The 20,181-nt window shown below is 44.9% G+C and overlaps 1 protein-coding gene across 1 annotated transcript in view; it reads right to left on the bottom strand.

The window, feature by feature from the left end:
- The window catches only part of SCFD2 (sec1 family domain containing 2), a 393,678-nt gene that overhangs the window by 19,859 nt on the left and 353,638 nt on the right, over window positions 1–20,181 (bottom strand). Inside the window, exons 6-7 of the mRNA XM_059923024.1 lie at window positions 19,954–20,099; window positions 6,517–6,651 (exon numbers count right to left, since the gene is read on the bottom strand). Of these exons, the coding sequence (XP_059779007.1) occupies window positions 6,517–6,651; window positions 19,954–20,099 (281 nt within the window). The remainder of the gene's footprint in view (window positions 1–6,516; window positions 6,652–19,953; window positions 20,100–20,181) is intronic.

Below are 20,181 nucleotides of genomic sequence, written 5' to 3'. Positions count from 1 at the left end.
AGTGGTAAGGTATGGTTCGATTTATTTATTAGATCGCTATCAAGCTTTTCTCTACAGGGATCAAGGTGCTCCATGCACAGGCATTTGGAGAGAAGACTTGACTGTTTAGAAAATGCGAGGTTCTGTCAAAGCTGTTTCTCTCGAGTTTGAGAGTCCCCCTCCCCCCAGGGCACCGCCCTTTGAAGCCGACAGCTCCATGTGGCCGACGACAAGTCTAGCCTCTGGTGGAGGCGTGCGCTGAGCCGACTCCAAACACTTGCTCAGGACTGCAGGAAGAATGATCTCGTGGGCACCCAGCTCTGCTCCCCAGCCTGCCTGCTTCCCTTGACAGGGCCTGACGGGGCGAACTTGGGAGAGCAAAGTCCTACAGCTCGTCACTCAGAAAGGTTTTTTTTTTTTTTCCTTAGATTATATTCTTTAAAGTGATTGTGGGCAAACAGCAGGCATGCCTTTCATTATCAAAGCCTTTCTGGGCTCACTTATTTTGAAACCAGATCAGAAGCACGAGTACATTTTCTGTCCTCTAGATTGAAGGGAAAACTCCTAGAATCAGCCAAACACTGCGCTTGATAGGCCGGACAGCCATTCCTACATTTAGGTCAGGTGCGGACTGCGTTTTCCTAAAGTGGCCTCGGCGATATTTTCTGCCCCTCATGCCCTGGTCCCCTTTTTAATAGGAAGACTGTATATCCCTCCCCTTGAATCCAAGTGGGCATTTGTGACTGCCTCAACCAGCAGGACACTGAGGAGTGATCCCCTGTGGCTTCTGAGGTTTCCCACCTGGCAATCTCTCTTAGGATGCTTGTCCTCGGGATGCCGTGAGGAAGCTCAGGCCACGTGGAGAGGCCTGTGTGGAGAGGAACTGGGTCCTGTGGCTCACAGGCCGGGTTGAGCTACCAGCTGACGATCAGCATCAACCTGCTGACCACGGGAGTGGACCATCTTGGAGGCGAATTCTTCTCTGCTGAGCTCTGACCAGAGAGCAGATACATGAACCAAATAAATGACTGATAATATTTTACGCCAGTGTTTTGACATGGCTTCTTACGTACCGATTGATAACCAGAACGGGTTGGGCGGGGGATGAGAGACTTCTGTGGAGAGTCTGATTTATACAGGAAAGTAAGCTAAAGCAATGAAAAGAAAGTGACTTTAACAAGTTGCAGCCTGACGCAAATGAGGTTCCGACTTTAGTAAGGGCAAAATACAGCTGCCTTGACTTCCCTCTCACAGAGGGTTTATTTGAGGCAGAGAATCTTGGACACACAGGCATTCTTCCTAACTTTCACTGTCTGCGGACATTTACATCAATAAGATTGATTTCTGTGAGCCACTTCCGAGGCCTCCCTACAGCACTGGGGCTGACTGAGGAGTGCTTGCGGGGCAGAGGCGGAGCTTCTGAAGTGCTCCTGGTGGAGTCTGGGGTCCGAGTTGTTTTGGGCTTCTGCCTCCATGCCAGGTGGCCAGGGTCTAGCCCAGCTGGCCTCTCTTCCCTTGAGCCATTTTGTCACGGCACGGGCACAGAATTTCACCGGCTCCCACACCTTGCTCCAGGAGGGAGGGTCTGTGTCCCCTGAGACCGAGGACATCAAGGCTGGACTCACAGGATAGAAGAGAAAGGGGGTCTGGAAAGACACCACACAGCCGTATAAACATGGCTGCCCACAGGCAGAGAAAGTCCATGTCTCTTAGCAAGAGCAAGTCGGCAGTGACAGAGGAGATGCTTGTGACTTTGGGGGAAGGTGTCAGTTCTCTTCTGTGTGATTCATTTGTTCACTCAGCAGTTAACCTGTATGCACCAAATGCCCACACACGGGCTCTGTACAGCAATACAAAGACACTCAAGGTGGCTCTTTTCTCAAGAGCCACAGTCTGGCCAGGATCACGAACTTGTGAAAATAAAAATAGCAAGTACATACTTAGCACTGCCTATAGGCCAGCGACTGTTGTGAATCCTCTGTATGTGTGAACTCACTTAATCCTCACCACAGTCCTGTAAAGTAGGTACTATTATCACCTGCATTTTACCGATGAGGCAGCTTAGGCACAGAGGGCTTAAGCGACATACCCATGGTCACACAGCTGGTAAGTGCGGGAGCTCGAGTTCTAACCCAGACCATCTGACTCCGGATGTTACCACCACTCCCTATTGCCTCTTGTAAACAAACATGGGCAGTAGAAGGAGGTGAGTGGTGTTAATAGAGCATATACTAGATGGCCTCCTATTATTTACAAAAGCAAACAGAAAAGTGAGAGATGTGAAATAGAAAAGCGATCCCCAAAACCTCCCTTGACAACACTCACCCTCCTACCTGACACTGCTAGGACATTTCTCCTGCTGGTTCCTTTGAGTCCTCACACTACAAAACCAGCCTCTTTGCTTCTGTTCTGTTCTCCAGAGAGACAAAGAAGGTGGAAGAAACAGATTTCCATGCTGTCTGTGGACAGAAGACGAGCCCACCAGGTTTCTTTGACAGAGGCGAGGCGGGCTTCCGTCTCCCCGGGCAGGGCAGTGCTGGGCGGTGAGTGGGAGCCCGTGGGTCGCTGCTTCTCTGGGGTGACATAATGACAGAACAGTGACTGGCTTCGCCTTGCTTAGTAGCTGCTGCAAAGGAGGGTCAGGGAATACTCTGAGGGTCACTGGAGTTGACTGGTCCGGCTGCTGCCTTCTCTCCCTCGTGAAGTTGTTGAAACGTAGCCTCGGCTTACGGGCAGTAAGCTGGAAAGAGGAACCACTGACTGAAGGCTGCTGCTCTCTGAATGGGCGCCCGCACAGGGCCACTCCCAACCTTCAGCGGGCGCCTGCTGTGCGTAAGGCCCATGCAGGTGCCCCGTGCTGAGGATGCAGGAAAGAATGAGACCCAGATCAGCCCTCCTTTCTCACAGCCATAGCTTTCACTTCCTTCTGATTGTGGCCGACAGCGAGAAATTCATTTACATCACAAGTGCGTATGTATGTGTGACTCGGTTATTTGGTTTCACGTTGCTAGCCTGTTCTATTTTTCTCCGTTAAGAAGTGCTGATTACAACCCATTGAACTGAGATCTTGATCCACTGATGTGCAGTGGATCAAGCCGTTCAGTTAGAACACGCTAGTCTGGAGAAAGATACCTAACATGTATAATGATAAAGCAAGGAATAAGTGCAGTCACAGAAGTGCGCACAAAAGGTACAGAGCCCTGACGAGACACTGGGGCCTGGAAAACCCTCTCCTATGTTTTTCCTATCACCGTCATGGGGACCCGCAGTATACTGTGCGGGAATGTCTGCTGGTCTCTTTCCCAGAACATTTCCTGCTGGCTTCTCACCCCCCGCGCAGATACTGCCTCTGGTGACTCTGAGCCAAAGTCATCTGTGAAACCGTCTGTGAGTCCACAGACAGGACGGGGACAGACGAGCAGCTCAGCTCCCTTTCCAGCCCTACAGCTCTCCCATTTGGACGACAGTACCCCAAGCACAGAAGGAGCCCACGTGGACACCTTTATTTCATCAGGCTCTGTCTGTTCCTTTCACGCACAGTATCAGTGGGTCTTGAGTGAGAAGAGGGGGAAGCAGGTCCCAGAGGCAAAGAGCAGGGCAGCAAGCGGCAGGAAAGCGATGGCTGTTGGCTGCTGATACAGAATGAAGATGCAGTGTGTGGAAGCAGCTCCCACCACTGCGTAAGTTTCTTCTCCTGAGGCTGTGCTGCCAGAGAGTCCCGGGACCAAGTCCCAGAGAAGCAGACAGGGTAACAGCAGATGACCCCGGGAGAGCTCCCTCACATGGGCTGGGTCTTGATGACCAGTCCGGGCGTGGAGTTGACTGAGGAGCTGCATAGATACTGGAGAGGGAAAGCATCTGTGCTAATGAGTCATCAGGAAGAAAAGAATTAATGACACATGAATATTTAACTTCCAAGAAAATACCTGGCAGCATCCTGGTGCCAAGAAATGTTGTGGTTAAGAGCGCGGGCTTTGGAATAAGACTGACCTGCGAACAAATCCTGTTGTCCCATTTCCTGTGTGCTGTTTGGAAAACACCCGAGAACGGAGGGGAGCATGACCCAATTTTGGCCTTCTGGAAGTTCACATCTACTGCTTAAGCTTTCTGAGCCTCAGTTTCCCCACGGGTAAAGCAGGGATAATGAAAGGGTTGTTGTGAGGTTTGAATATGAGAATGGCTGATTCCCTGGTACAGCTGACCACAGGTTAGCTGTTTGACTTTGGTAGTGAAAAGCATCAGAGAACAGGACCAGGGAGACTGGTGAATGGCCGTGGCCATGAGAGGCTCCATCTCTTCGATCCACATCCTCTTCTTTCCACTGGCCTTAAACCAACGTAGAAGACACCCTCTCCTGACGGCGTCGCCCCCACCTCAAAGACGGAGCTCTTTGAGAAGTCACTGTTAGGTCCTCAAAGCCCTACCGTTCCTTTTCACATTTATCCCAATTTTGTTTAAACTTTGAACACATGGGCCAGAGGTAATTTTCCTTCCCAAGTTCTGTGGAATGATGGGAAGAGCCGGCCACGGAGGCCCATGTAGAAATGGAACAAAATGATTCTCCCTTGGGCTGCTGGGGTGAGGAGGGCTACTGGGCCAGCCCACCAAGACTCTCCCACCCCCTTCAGACAGATGAGAGCCCCTGGCTACCAAGAGCAGAGGCCCGGCAGCTGCGGGCCGAGGAGTGGATCCTGACAGCTGCTGGAAGAACACACATTCCTTTTTCTTAAATCCATTACATGGAAACCTCTCTTTGAGATCAGTCTCCAGGGGCGGAGGCATCTCTTCATGAGCTCTAACTCCAGGGATTTGAATGGAGAGAAACACAGCAGGCCAGTGCTGGCCCAGGACGCTTCTAAACGTCCTCTCAGGCAAAGCTCCCCTTAGGACAGCGAAGCTTCCGACCGCAAGAAGAGCTGCAGAAAACACTCCGTATAGTTTAAAAGGGTAATTTAAAAATGTGATGTCTCACGGTTCATGAAACAGTGATGGAAAATGCAAGTGGACAGTCCTCCTACAACAGACGGTCTATATTGGCCTCCAGAGAGTTGCAAAGTCCGTTAGCACATTAAAGGTACTGTGAAATCTGACAGCAAAGAATTTCAGGTTAATTTTCTGTTTATCCCAGGGGTTCCCAAACATATTTGGTCACAGAACCCTTTTGCCAGGACACAGTTCTTTCCGCAGAACATCACTGGCCTAAGAGGGAGTTAAGGCCTCCTCTCACTGACACTGTGCCTCCTTGCAAATTAGAAACTCCTGCAGTAAGCAGAGTGCAGACAGGTTCGGGCCTCCATGTGTGCCCTTGGCCTGACCATGGACGCAGCAGCCTGACTGGGAAAGGACAAAATGGGCCATCCTCAGACTTGACGGATCAGGGCAGGAAAGTCCACTCCTGTTAACTTTAGTCTCTCTCCAAGGTTAAGTCCAAGCTTATGAATGAAGGAATAGGGTGCTAGGGTGGAGAAGGTCAGAGACCACCTCTAGCCTGGAAGCTTCTGTACAAACTAGCCACCATGAAGGGCTGCTGGACAACCCTGGGCTTACATTTAACATGGGAGTCCACGAACACTTTTGAGAAGCTGAACTGTGCTGCATTATTTAAAAAAAAAAAAAAAAAAACAGAGGGAAAATGCACCAGCCGCGCATTGCATCAGAAGCTGATGATAATTGGGAGCATTGGGAAGGAGACTGGGTGTCCATTTCAGACATTTACTGCTTGGTTTAGAGCCTGATTGGCTTCCGTCCTCTGGCTTTTGGAGTGGACCAGTTTTCCTGGCATATGCATTTATTGAACTCTGAAAGGCCAGATCTTCTATGCAGATTAATTCATGATTTCAAAGATGCTTTGAAGCTGGCAAAACATTCTGTTATTTCCAAGAGTTATTACAACTGAAATCCTGGCATAGACGAGGAGGTCAGCCTGTAATCTTATTTAGATCTTTTTAAATTTAGAAACTTTATAGTGGGTTAAAAATAGATCACATTTGTGTACTTTTCCTCCTTTCATCTCCACTGCAAAGGCTGTTCAGTAATTTTGACCTACCCTCAATACTAGCCAGGGAAATTCTCATGCTTGTCACCCAGGAGCGCTAAGCCAAAATAAAAGTCATTTTCAAGTGGATTTTGGGGTGATCCTAGTTATACAACTGAGCAGAGTTACTCCTTGTCCCACATAATAAGTTCTAGAATTAAGTGCACCGGGCTACCACTAAGATCTGTGAATGGTATGTGGACTCCTGTTAAGTGAAAATGTAGGCCATGAGGGAAGTTTTCAATAGTGTTACTCTGGAGGGCTTGTGTCCTTACCTATTGATCAGAAAAGATCATAATGCTTAGGTCAAGAGAAGCTGTATGAGGCTGGAAGGTCAGGCTGCTTATAACCGAAAGTTAAATGAAGATTGCACCCGATTTCAGAAGGGCCAAACACTGGACGTTCTCCTTTGTGGTACTCGCCAGGGTTAAGGGGGTGCCAGCATTTTCAAGCCCAGCAAAGATAGCATTACACTCAGGATTACCTCGTCATGGTTACTTTACCTTCATGAACATGCTAAATCCAGTTTTAAGGAGATCAGTGAGGCCTGAAGACATGTGTTCAATGTCAACAGGATCTGGCCTCTCGGGATTAAATATTTCCTCCACAACCTGCTTCAACAACGGCTTATAGGATGCCTGGAAAGAAAAAACATTGTGCTGTAAGTAAATGGGTTTGTTTGATTTGCCTGGAGAGAGGGTAGCTTTCTCTGCACCAAACGAAGCAAAACCAGTTTATTTTGATACTGAGCAATGGCTATGATTCTCTGTGTGTGAAAAGACAATATAACAACATTGATTTTGGGGGGAAATTTTTATCCCACTACACTAGCACTATTTTTTGTTCCTCACACTCCCTTCCACAAGCAAATGCCTCTTACCAGAGCTATAATCCTAGTATGGCTAATTTTTCAACCTAGATTTAAAGGGACAATTTTTTGCATGAAGTGTACTGAAAAGCAAAGTACTGTCAGCTGATATAGACAGGAAGACAATCTCCTCAACATTCTTAGAATTATGCTCCCTTCTGCTAGGATCCCGAATGTTTTCTTACAATGTATTGTCACTATCCAAGTCCAAAGCAATCCCTCCATCTTTTAGAGAGGTCAACTCCAAGTACAAACTGGCCAGAAAAAGCAACAAGATGCCAAAAGAAATCTGACCAAGGTCAGGGCTTAGAGAAAGCAAGCCACGTGGACTATGAGAATTTCAGTAGAATTAAGCTGATGTGAATTTACAGCAACTACAGTTTGGTAAATGGTGCTAAATCTATCCACCCTTAGGTAGTATTTGGAGGCAGCCGCCTCTGACCAATGTATATTGTTAGCATGTTCCCCCACCTCTTTCCTTGGGTCTCCTTCCTACCAAGCTTTTCCTCTCTCCTTCCCTCCCCATCGGCCGCACCACCTTCCTCCCAGACCTGTTGCTACCTCTGCTGCTCCAGTTATGTTCGGCAGCCCAGTTTGAGCATGAAGAGTGAACGAAGAGGAATGTCTTCCCTCAAAGCACTCTGCTATATCTATTACAGGCTCAGGAAAGCCAGGCTATGACAGCACTGTAGAGATGTCATGAACTGCTTCTCTCTTTGCACTGGCCAAATCTGTAACCGGCCTCTAGCCAGCGTTGAGGATATTTGGTATGTTAACTTCACCTCTGGCTTCATCTTGCTTTTCGTAGTCATTTTTTACTCTTATTTCCCCCTTATTCCAACTTTCTTACTTGAAATACCTTAGAAATAAAGCAGGGTATAAACCATCAAAATCATAAACAGTCATTTAGCTAGAAGGTAACTGGTGCATTTATCAAGGATAAGATGCAGGGAGAAATAGCAGCTGTTGAGTTGAGGGTGCAGCTCTCCTCTGCTTAGTAGTCAAACAGACCATTGCATGCCCAGAGATCTCATAGGCAAATGCTCACGAAGGGAAAGCACTGGGCAGAGACACCGATAACACAGAAATTGAAAAAACCAAAAACTGTGAGTCAACCTTCCTAATACCAACAGAGATTTAAAAAATTTATCATACAGGCAAAAATACAGAGGTTTGAAAATACACTTTTTTGATGACGCCGTGGGGAGACAGACATGCTCATATACTGCTGGTGGGAGTGTAAATTGTCACAATTGGTGTAGAGGGTAATCTGGCAATATCTATCAAAGTTACAAATGCATCTGACCTAGCAATTCCACATCTAGGAATTTATCCTAAAATTATGCTAGTATATGCAAATGGCTGTTTATTGTTTATAATAGCAAAAGATGAGAAACTCATGTGCCCATCAGTAGGCAGCCGTTTCATAAATGGGATACATCCACATGAAGGAATGCTATGGAAGCGAAGAGGGAAGCTCTGTGCTGATGGTAAAAAGCAAGGTGCAGAATAAATCGTGAGTGGAAGAAGCAAGGTGAGGAACAATGTGTATGATGGGCGTTTGTGTAAAACGTGCCAAAGGGAATATGAAAGTTTGCATTTGCTGAAACATGCAAAAAATAAACTCTGGTGTGATATACAGAATCACCATGAGCAGTGATCATGGAGTGGGGGACCGGACAAGGGACACAGGTGGGAGGAAGCCTTTTCACTATATTCCTTTTTTAAAAAGCACAGTTAAAACATCACTACACACACACACACACACACACACACACACATGGCACGAATGGCCTTTTTTTCCCTCACCTGTTCAAAATTAATAAATTATTTATGCATGGAAGAGATTCGAGTAAAGCACACCAAAATGTAAACGAGGGCTAACTCTAGGTTCTGGGAGTAGGGGACATTATTTTCTTTTTTTTCTAAATTTTAGAAATTGACAGGTATACTTCTGGAATCATAAAACAATCCAATAAATATTTTCAATGTTAAAAAAAAAAAGTTCATGGAATGGCAACTGAATTCTACAAATCCTCTTCCCTGAGTAAATTGTCTTGAAAACTTTTCTACCATCTCAGCCTTTCTGGATACTTAATCTCTTAAACTTTAATCTCTTTAAACTGCTCTCCATGGAGAAGTCCTTTGGCCAATACTCTGCTACCTTATCATCATTATCATCAAATATTCATCGACCGCTTCTTTAGAAATAGAATCCAATTTTTGGACAGGCACATGATCAACTGGCTGAAAGACTCCATTCTCCAGCCTTCTTTGCTGTTGGGTCTGCAAGTTCTGGGCAATGAGATGTAAGTAGAAGGGGAGTGGGACTTTCAGAAGTCTTCTATTTTTAAAGGGGAAGGGTATGCTTTCCTCCCCTTTCTCTGTTTGCTGCCTGGAACATGGAAGTGATGACTGGAGCTCCAGCAGCCACTGTGTAAGACAGGGCCATTCCTTAGAGATACTGGAGCAGAGGGCTGGAAGAAACCCAGGTCAGTGGAGACTGGTGGAGCCACTATAAACATAACACAGATGTACTGAATCAGGACCTACTTATGTGACAAGACAAAACCTTGCATGTTTAAATAAGCCTTACGTTTCAGATCTTGTTACTTGCAACTGAATGAAATTCTAACTGATACAAAGCACAAAGGGAAGATAAAGAAATAAAAAGGCCATTTCTTCTTTCCAGGAGTTTACAGTTATTTGTTTTATTAGTCTACATATAGTTATACAGAATAACATTAAGCAGAACCACAGAGAAGTACACATACGCTGTCACATTTAAGAGAGGAGAGAGTATACCCCCAACCTACAGAAAACAAAAGAGGCTGTTGCTCCCCGTAGGATGCACCTTCTGTAAGAAGGAAGAGCAGTGATCCTGAGAAGAGCTCAGGTGTAGGAAAAAGTTGGTCCTGTTGTCCAGCTAAAACACTAGGCCTAGGGCCTCCTCTGTGCAAAGTACAGTGTACCAGGGTGACAGGATTGCTCTCAGGGCTCCAGAAGCCCCCATGTAGACCGTGAGACAGGCAAAGAAGGAAGCGTACAGGGTTGGGGACCCTGCTCTCTCCCTTGCTCCAATTTCAGCTAAGCCCTGGGGAATGCAGCTCTGGGGAGAAAATGCCCCCTGAGTCAGGGTTCCCCTTGGGGGCGAGCAGAAATTTGGAAGTGCTATTCCTTTAACACCTTCATTCTTGGGACTTGGTGATCACTGTATGTTACTGGGCAAGGCTGTAAATCCTTTTTATTCTTTTTTAAGGTATGTAGGTAATGTTTATTTAGAATGAGAAAAGAAGCCAAAATTTAAGTATGGAAAAGTAACAAATGACAAACACATCACATAATCCAGAAAAATAACAAAAGTGCTTTTATTAATGAACTGCTTGACATACCTCTATAATACTCATTTCTTCGATTTCTTGGCTGCACTCTCTCCTATGACATTCACATGACATTCTCATATGATTGTCTTCTCATGTGACAACAATTTTGAAATACTATTTTCTATACTGAGATATGTGATGGTTATTCAGCTGTTGTCTCTCAACCCCAAACCCCTCCCTTCTGTACTCAGTTCCGGGATGCTGGCCTGCCAACCATACTCATGCTTTGCCATCTAGATCTGTTTGACTCTGCCAACAGCGGGCCGGGGAAGGAGATGGGAAGGCAGGAAGAGCAAGAGGAACCTGCTTCTCTTTGTTTATTTGCTGTTCCTGGCAGCATTACCCCAGCAATGGCCCCTCACCACTTGGAGCTCTGGACTTTTAAGTCATAGGCTCCATTACATTACCTTTCTTGTTTAAGCGGTTTCAGCTTTTTTCTTTTTTCTATTTTCACTTGTAACCAAAGGCCCATTAAATGATATAAGTATTGTCAATTTAAAGATACATGAACCCCAGTGTTCACTGCAGCACTATTTACAATACCCAGGACATGGAAGCAACCTAAATGTCCAATGACAGATGAATGGATAAAGAAGATGTGCTACATATATACAATGGAATATTACTCAGCCACAAAAAAGAGTGAAATAATGCCATTTGCAGCAACATGGATGGACCTAGAGATTATCATACTAAGTGAAGTAAGCCAGCCAGAGAAAGACAAATATCATAGGATATCACTTCTATGTGGAATCTAAAAAAATGATACAAATGAACTTATTTACAAAACGGAAGTAGACCCACAGACATAGAAAACAAACTTACGGCTACCAAAGGGGAAAGGGGCAGGGAAGGAAAAATTAGGAGTTTGGGATTAACATATACACACTACTATATATAAAATAGATAACCAACAAGGACTTAACTGTATAGTGCAGGGCACTATACTCAATATTTTGTAATAACCTATAAGGGAAAATAATTGGAAAAAGAATATATATACATATAACTGAATCACTGCTGTATACTTGAAACTAACACAATATTGTAAATCAACTCTACTTCAATTAAAAAATAAAAATAAAAAAATAAAAAAGAAGGGAATTCCCTGGCAGTCCAGTGGTTAGGACTTGGCACTTTCACTGCTGGGGCCTGGGTTCAATGCCTGGTTGGGGAACTAAGATCCTGCAAGCCGCGTGGTACAGCCAAAAAAAAAAGGAGACGTTGATAGGTTTTGCCACTTAAATATGATATGGAAAAAGACCTCTAAATTCTTCTTTAAAACGACTAAGCACAGAACAACTAAATAACATTGTCCATTTAAAGAGCACGATTTGGGAAAAGACTTCCTTAGGTACAAAGCAGTACTAGTCTCGTGACTTCTTAGCAAACACATTTCTTAGTTTTCCCAATTAGGGTTTTAATCATGAGAACTTTTGGCTCCTTCCTCACTTAGTCTGGATTTTTTTCTGCCTCAAATCATGTCACTGAAATCTGATTGAAATGAATAGCTTTTGGCAGTAGCTTCTTAGATGAGGATCCTCTAACTGTCATGGAATTTTCTATTCAGCCAGAAGCCACCCACTTCTCAGCAAAGGACCATAGAAGGTGGTGATGGGGAGACAGATGTCTTGCCCCAGTGCCCTGCTCAAAGTTTTCCTCACATGTTAAAAAGGACCAGAGGGGAGATTAGTCGTGTAGTTTGTCTACATAAGAGTGTTAACCAGAGTAATTTAATTTTTCTAATCAAACATTCACTGTCAGTTCATCTTTCAGGGGGGAAGGAGAGGAATTAAAAACACAGACAAATTCATCCTTATTTCTCGCTTATACCACATCCAGTGTGTGCTGGCAGTAAGGGGTCTGTGCCCTACAGCGTAGGGCCTACACAATCATTCAGACACCCAGGTTCCTGCTATTGAGTAGCCCCACCAGTCTCTAGAGCACTGGAATCCCACACTGAAGCCCTTGCATCTCATCAGCAGAGGATGAAAGAGAGAGAGTATGGAGGATTTCCAGAGAGATTTTATGGGCTCAGCCTGAAAGTGATCTGTATTACTTCTGCCCATTGTTCATTGGCCAGAATTAGTCACAAACCTACATTTACCTGCAAGGGAATTTGGAAAATGTGGTCTAACTATGCCAGAAGGAAAAGGAAATGGAGTTTGGGGAACATGTATAACATCGTCTCTGCCACAGACACACCGTAAAGTCTGGATTGAAACATTAATATAACTATTTCCTTAATAACTGGCAGGTTGCTTGTTGTAGGCAAAGGATTATTAAACCTCTCTTCCCTTCTACATAAGAATCTGACCTTTGGTTAACTTTCTAGCTCTGTTTCCCTGGAAACCTGATAAGGGAAGAATGTCAAACTCTAGCCAGGCAAGATTGCTTATGATAAAAATGACCCCTGCTTAGTAAATTGCATTAGACTGGGAGAACTATAAATACTGGACAGAAAGCCAGGGCTTTGGGCTTCTCTGAGTATGATGACTCTTGTGTAATTGGCCATGGCCCTTGGAGGAATGCTGGAAGTCATGTCAGTGGAGTTGTTGCAGAGAAATTGGCTCCTACAGGATATGAGGGTTTTAAGCCAGAGGACACCTGCCCCTACCCTTCCCTCCAGTGAGTCTAGTTCCCTTACTGCTCAGCTGTCACTTCAGGACCAAACTGAACAGCTCCTGGGTAGCTGCATGGACTGCTTCATGATGGTCACAAGGACAACTCGAGAGGAGAAACATGCCCGCTGCTCCCTACCGCGAGCTATGTTCCTGTCCTGGGCAGACGGGTGCAAATGCGGGGCTATGACCGCAGAGATGACTTATCTACTACGCACAGAATGCACGATGCCGAGGGCCCACAGGACTGTTAGCGACCCATGAAAATGCATTAATTTCTTTTAAAATGAGAAGAAAAAAAATGAACTTTTCGGTCAAAGATAATGTTTTGTTTTGTTTTGTTTTTAAATTTTATTTTATTTTATTTTTTTATTATTTTTTTTTTTTTAATTTATTTATTTATTTATTTATTTTTGGCTGTGTTGGGTCTTCGTTTCTGTGCGAGGGCTTTCTCCAGTTGCGGCGAGCGGGGACCACTCTTCATCGCGGTGCGCGGGCCTCTCACTATTGCGGCCTCTCTTGTTGCGGAGCACAGGCTCCAGACGCGCAGGCTCAGCAGTTGTGGCTCATGGGCCTAGTTGCCCCGCGGCATGTGGGATCTTCCCAGACCGGGGCTCGAACCCGTGTCCCCTGCATTGGCAGGCAGATTCTCAACCACTGCGCCACCAGGGAAGCCCTAAATTTTATTTATTTATTTATTTTTGGCTGTGTTGGGTCTTCGTTTTTGTGCGAGGGCTTTCTCTAGTTGCGGCAAGCGGGGGCCCCTCTTCATCGCAGTGCGTGGGTCTCTCACTATCGCGGCCTCTCTTGTTGCGGAGCACAGGCTCCAGACGCGCAGGCTCAGTAGCTGTGGCTCACGGGCCCAGTTGCTCCGTGGCATGTGGGATCTTCCCAGACCAGGGCTCGAACCCATGTCTCCTGCATTGGCAGGCAGACTCTCAACCACTGCGCCACCAGGGAAGCCCAAAGATAATGTTTTGATACATAATATTAATATATTTGTCTCTATACCAATGAAACTATAATATAATTATATATAAATACGTATGTGTAAATATTAGAATATGAATATATTCAATAAATGTATTCAAATAAATATATTTATATATAATTTTTATTATGTATAATATTTAATAAATATTTCTTCACATAAATATATATATATATAGATTTTAATACAGGAAGAGGGCCATGAAGGCAAAAGTGCTTAGGGCAATGAAAAACACAATGTGGCCCTGTATGACAGTCTCACGAGGCTAGCTTGAAGGTTTGGTAGAGCCTAATGAGACCCCCATGGGTGTTACACATGAAATAGATGAAGTTTCAAAAAAAATCAGAAACTCTCTTTTTTTCTTTAAATGACCAATATCTGTTCCAGAACAAACTGGGCTTTTAATATACCAGAGTTAATCAAAATATGAAAAATAAAATACTTGTTTCTATGTCTCTGGTTACTCTTTTGTGGTATATGATTAGATCTAGAAGGTTCTTATTGACCTGATTCCAACTCTTGAAGAAAGGTGTTGAGCATAGCAACAGTTGATGACATTACACATAAGTCAGAGACAAGTTTGAGAAACTAGTCTAACTCCAACAGCTTCTTGAATTTGGCGCACCTTAAAGATGGCCTAGGACAGGGGTCCCCAACACCCGGGACGCGTACCGGTACCAGTCCTAGGTCTGTTAGGAGCCGGGTCGCACAGCAGGAGGTTAGCGGCAGGCGAGCGACGCGTCATCTGCCGCTCCCCATCGCTCGCGGTACCGCCTGAGCCATCCACAGCCCCACTCGCAGTGGAAAAATTGTCTTTCATGTAACTGGTCCCTGGTGCCAAATAGTTTGGGGACCCCTGGCCTAGGATATCCGTTTCCAAGAAAACTGGAGTTGTTGCCACAATCACATCCCCAACAGTCGTGCTGCTGACCTTGGCTTTGCTGGTTGGTGTTGGTGCAGCCAGGACCGATCTTGGTCCTGCTACTGCAGATGCTTCTCTCTTTTTTGCAAAACCAACTCTGAACAACCAAGTTCTCAGGAGAACTAGATTTGTACTGAGAGTATTTATTTTGTTTCAATCCAAGATTGTACAGAAAAACATTTGTTCAAAACTGGTCTTGGCTTTGACTACTCCATGGCTTATTTATTTTTAGTTTTTGCTGCAGTATGACTGATTTTTTCCCCCCTTTCATCTTCTTAAGGAAAATGGTTTGCGCTGCAGATTAAAAAGTGGTTCATTTGTCTATCTGTTCATCCATCCATCCATCCTTCAAACCAGAAGCAGATTACTTAAAAATTTTTTTGATTAAAGTCCCTTCAACTTCAATATGAGGAAATCAAAGCCCAAAGCTATTAATTAACTTGTTTGAATTCACACAGGCAGTTAGAAGTTAGACTACAGGACAGAGCCAAGTTTCCTGGCCCCCAGCATAGCCCTATCTCACGCAGAGCCTTTCAAAAAGGATGCTAGCAGGTCTAGGGTTAGGTAGATAGAATCAGAAGGAAGAACAGAGCTTAGTGCTTGGAAAAGACCAGCTGGTGGCCAGAGCTGGGGATTGTTGATGTTGATGAAGAGACTGGGCCTACAGACTGTTCAGAGTGCATATTTCACCGGGCACAAGATGAATCAGGCCTCCTTGGGCCCTGCTGGTTCTAAAGGCTCTGGTTCAACGTGCCGGAGGCACAGAGGACAGTGTGCATCTGTGGGAAGTTTCCTCCAGGGAAGCCCAGCACTTTGAGACTTCTGCCAAAACCCGTCATGCAAGAGCCATGCAATATTTTGTCTGAAAGGGCTCATAAGCTCCTTGCCCTGAGTCATCTGAGAAACAGCAGCACATCAAACACTGACATTTAGGAAGGAGGTTAAGCCTCCCATTAAACTGGAACATTTGTAGTAAGAAATGAAAGCATAAGAAGACTTGCTGCACAGGCAAAATTGGGGCTTATGTTTCCGGTCAACAGAGTCTACGGACAAACATGACTTTTCCAAACAAACGGGTGTCAGCAGTAGACTCTGACCATATGCCACAGCTAACAGGAGAGCCAGCTTGAGAATGACTCCCTTTCTGTGTAGCACATCTCCTAATAAAGGAAATGACGAAATGCTACGAAAGAGGACAAAGAGAAGGTCTATTTTGTCCTTTACTACAACTGTTAGAGACAATGCTTACACAGCGCTGTCTATGTGTCAGCTCCTATCCTGAGAGCTTTATATATATTATTCAGAGCACTTTTATGAAGGAGCTACTACTGTTAGCTCCTGCTTACATAAGAGGAACTAGGCACAGAGAGGTGAAGTAATTTGCCTAAGGTTGCACAGTTAGTAGGGAGCAGAGCTGGGCTATGAACCCAAATGTTGCTGTTAACGTACATGCTAACCTCCCCCTCACTAAGAGTTAAGAACATAAGAAATGCCTTTCTGGATAAGACCCACAGTCCAGGATCCACCCATCCATCCACCTATCCACCCCCCGCCAGGTGGCAAGCATTGCGCTGGGCTCTGCATTTACCGTGGTGAGCAAACGCAGAAGCTGTTTCCAGCTTTGGCGGTGTGTTCTTCAAATAAAGAGCTTCAGTGGCAGCCTCATGACCCCCATCATGCTCACTCCCCTGGCTGTGGCAGAGGTACTAGTTCCCCTGCAGGGCCACGTGTGTGGTGATGTTCTGGGCTCACTTCTGGAGACCTAGTCTAGATTCCACTCCTCTAGCTCTTTCAAGATTTTATATGTGCTTTATTTCTTGTATGGAATCATGTTCTCCTTAAAATGACGAGAGTGGTGTCTGCTTTCTGCATCTGAGCTGTGACGGACACATTTTCCTAAAGGGCTAAAGGATGAAGGTTAAATAAGAAGTGCCTCAAGCTAGGAGGGGAAACAGGAGTGGCTCTAAGAGTCAACTCATTTGCATCGGAGCAGGAGAGGGGTACCCTGGGAGGGAGGCTGGGGCTGGTAGGGGCCCTGAGATCCAGGGGAGAGAGTCCGATACACAGCACTGGTCAGAGCAGGGGCAGAAGTCCCCAGGCAGACCTGGTCTAGTGCTTTTCTGGGTGTCCCAGGGAGCCCGGGACATCCCAGCTAGATTCTGTGTAGGAACAGCATGAAGCTAGATAGAAAGCACAATTTCTTCCTGGAGCTGAGGACCAAATTGGGAGAAGGGATGGACAGAAAGTTGCCCAGCCAAGGTCCATCTTCAAAGCTAAACACAGCTGGACTCTGTTTCTACTCTGGACATTTGTTGTTTTCTACCTATACACATTTTTGTCCCAACAAATCCTCCAACATATGATAAAAATACATATAGCACATTTAAGATGTACCCAACAAATATTTATCAAGTATCCACTATGTGCAAGATACCACTCTAGGCACTGAAAATATGGCAGTGGACAAACCAGATCAAAATCCCTGTCCTCAAGGGGCTTCCATCTGTGATTGAAAACTTCTTCTTTTTTTTTTTTTTAATAAATCTATTTATGTATGTATGTATGTATGTATGTATTTATTTATTTGGCTGCATTGGGTCTTCGTTGTTGTGTGTGGGCTTTCTCTAGCTGCAGCAAGCGGGGGCTACTCTTCGTTGCAGTGCGCAGGCATCTCATTGAGGTGGCTTCTCGTTGCGGAGCACGGGCTCTAGGCATGCGGACTTCAGTAGTTGTGGCACGCGGACTTCAGTAGTTGTGGCACATGGGCTCAGTAGTTGCGGCACGTGGGCTCTAGAGTGCAGGCTCAGTAGTTGTGGCTTGTGGGCTCAGTTGCTCCGCGGCATGTGGGATCTTCCCGGACCAGGGTTCAAACCTGTGTCCCCTGCATTGGCAGGCGGATTCTTAACCACTGCGCTACCAGGGAAGTCCTGAAAACTTCTTTAAGTTCAAAAAGCGTTGAAAAACCCAAAGAGGTAAAAATAATCCATAATCCCATCAAAAATTCTTCCTCTACATATGTAAATATAAAGCAAGAAGCCAGAGTTCCTCCTTGTTCATCTAACCCTTTCTGTTCCCCGCACATAACCATTATAAAATTTTCCTAAAATGTTAAAGACTTATTAAATATATACACCCATGTACTTTTTATTTTTAAAGAAAAATAGAATAATGCTTTACAGAATGATCTACATTTACACCCAATAGATGTACATCTACACCCAATAGAACATGAACCCGTTTTATTCTGAACTCTCCAAGCAGAGCCCAGGACAAGGATCCAAATACAGTCCCTGCCAAGTATATTTGGATCTCACTCATTTTATTGGTTGCACAGCATTCCACTAAGTGTCTGTATAATTATTATTTAATCCCCTCAAGATACACATATACTCCCTGCCTTGTCCCCACTTCCACTCACTGACGTTCAGGATTTTTGGTGAATGAGTTGATGTTATTGACTCACTGTTAGGGAAGTGTATGCAACAAGGGAAAGTTCATTTTCCAAAGGCGATGGCTGCTCAGACAGGGTTCTGAGGTCTGGAGAAACTGTGTTGGTAGCAGGGAGATAAAGACTAGGAAACTTATCACTGTCCTTATTATGCCCAAGATTTACAGCTAATACATGTTTATGTGAAGTTGGCCAAATTAGTCACCATGATGATCATAAAACTGAAAAGACCTTCATTAATTTAGTGGTTTATCTTCCCTTTGCCAATGATAGCAGCCACTTGCTTCTTGATATCCTCTGGTCTAAATTTCATCATATATCAACAGTTCTATCACGTCTTCTAGGACCAGTCCATACTGCCATATTTAAGATTGGTAATTTTTTAATGACAAAACTACAACTGATTAATTATCTGAGTAATTTTATCTGTATTTCGTGGTAGTGATGTTCTCAGATCACTGAACAAAAGATGGGAATTTCTATTTCTAAGCTGAGTGCCAATTTCTAAGGTCTTTTGTGTCTTGGTGGGTGATTTCAGTATCTGAGATCAGCACTATTGGTCATTATTTCTAGACCCTCCAGGAGAACCGCGGTGCAGCAAGCGAGGAGGTTTTGGGTTGGCAGCAAAGACCTGGCGTCAGGCCCTGGCCCACCTGTGTGCCTGCTTCCTGGGTCTCGGGATGAGAATACCTCTCTGGCCTACTTGTCGTGAGGATCAAAGGGAAAACCAAATGTAGGGACTCTTCAAGTACCAGCTACTATACAAATATATGGGAGGAAGAATCTGGATTTTGCTAGGCTGTAGCAGGTAACCTTAGCTGTTGTCTACACGCCCACCTTAGAGAGTCAGCACCCTCAAGTTGAACCCCTCACTATGTCATAGTCCCCACTAACAGCTCATTCAACTCTCCAAAAAGCCTTAGCAAATGGAGCGAATTTTACTATTTCATGGGGAGATGGAAGAGAAGATTCCTTCACACACTCCACAGCAAAACCTAATGATCTTTTCTGTCAGAAACATCTGTTCTTCCTTGAAAGCTCACCTCTGGCCACCAGGAACCTGAGGGTTGTCTCTTCCTTGTCCAACAGAGACTGCCCAGCCTCGATGGCTCCAGCTTTTCTTCACCCCTTCATCTTCCCTTTGGGTCTTTCTGTGCCTCCCCGTGCCTCCCCCGCACCTCGCCCCACTGAGTTTTGGTAGAGCAATTACCCCTTCAATCTTGGATTCTCATACCATCTTCCTATTCCCTGGTCGAAACATCCTTTAAAGGTTCTCCTACTCTCCTAATAAAGTGGTGGGGGCATTTTAAATAACAAACGTTTTTGCTGGCATCAACTTCTTTTTTCCTTGCCATAACATTATTAGGTAATTTTGCTACTCTTAGATCCAGAAACTTGGGCATTAAGGCCACCCCACATCTAGCGCTTAGGGACTTGCTTAAGGTGACAGAACAGCTCTGGGGCAGTTGTAAAGCAGCGCTGACCCGTAATCCAGTGCTCATCTCACTGCATCAAGCCTGAAATACAAATAAACTGGGAAGCTTTCAGATTCAGGGGAACCCAGAACTCTGGACTACAAGGGCCTTGGCTTTCATCTTGAACAAATCCTTCATTTTAGAGAGGTTAAAATGGAAACTCTTCTTTCAGTCTCTGAATCCTAAAAACACAACACAGATTAGACGGTTACTTTAAAACATATGTACTTGCCTGGTGGGTGTGATTTCCAGGAACATATACAGACTTAAACTGTTTCATGAGATTCCGAGCTCCAGCAATATCCCGAAGCGAAGTAAAGAGTTCATCCACGGCACTTCTGGACTTGTGAAATGTCAGGTTAACTGAAGAGTCACAGCCTGAAACAATCCAGAGAGAGATATTTGCTTCGGTGAACAAATCTTTACATTGAGTTTTAATCATGACAGGTTGAGCTCATGT

The sequence above is a fragment of the Balaenoptera ricei genome, chromosome 5 (genome assembly GCF_028023285.1).
Source record: "Balaenoptera ricei isolate mBalRic1 chromosome 5, mBalRic1.hap2, whole genome shotgun sequence".
NCBI lineage: Eukaryota > Metazoa > Chordata > Mammalia > Artiodactyla > Balaenopteridae > Balaenoptera > Balaenoptera ricei.
This window is presented reverse-complemented; position numbering and strand designations above follow the sequence as displayed.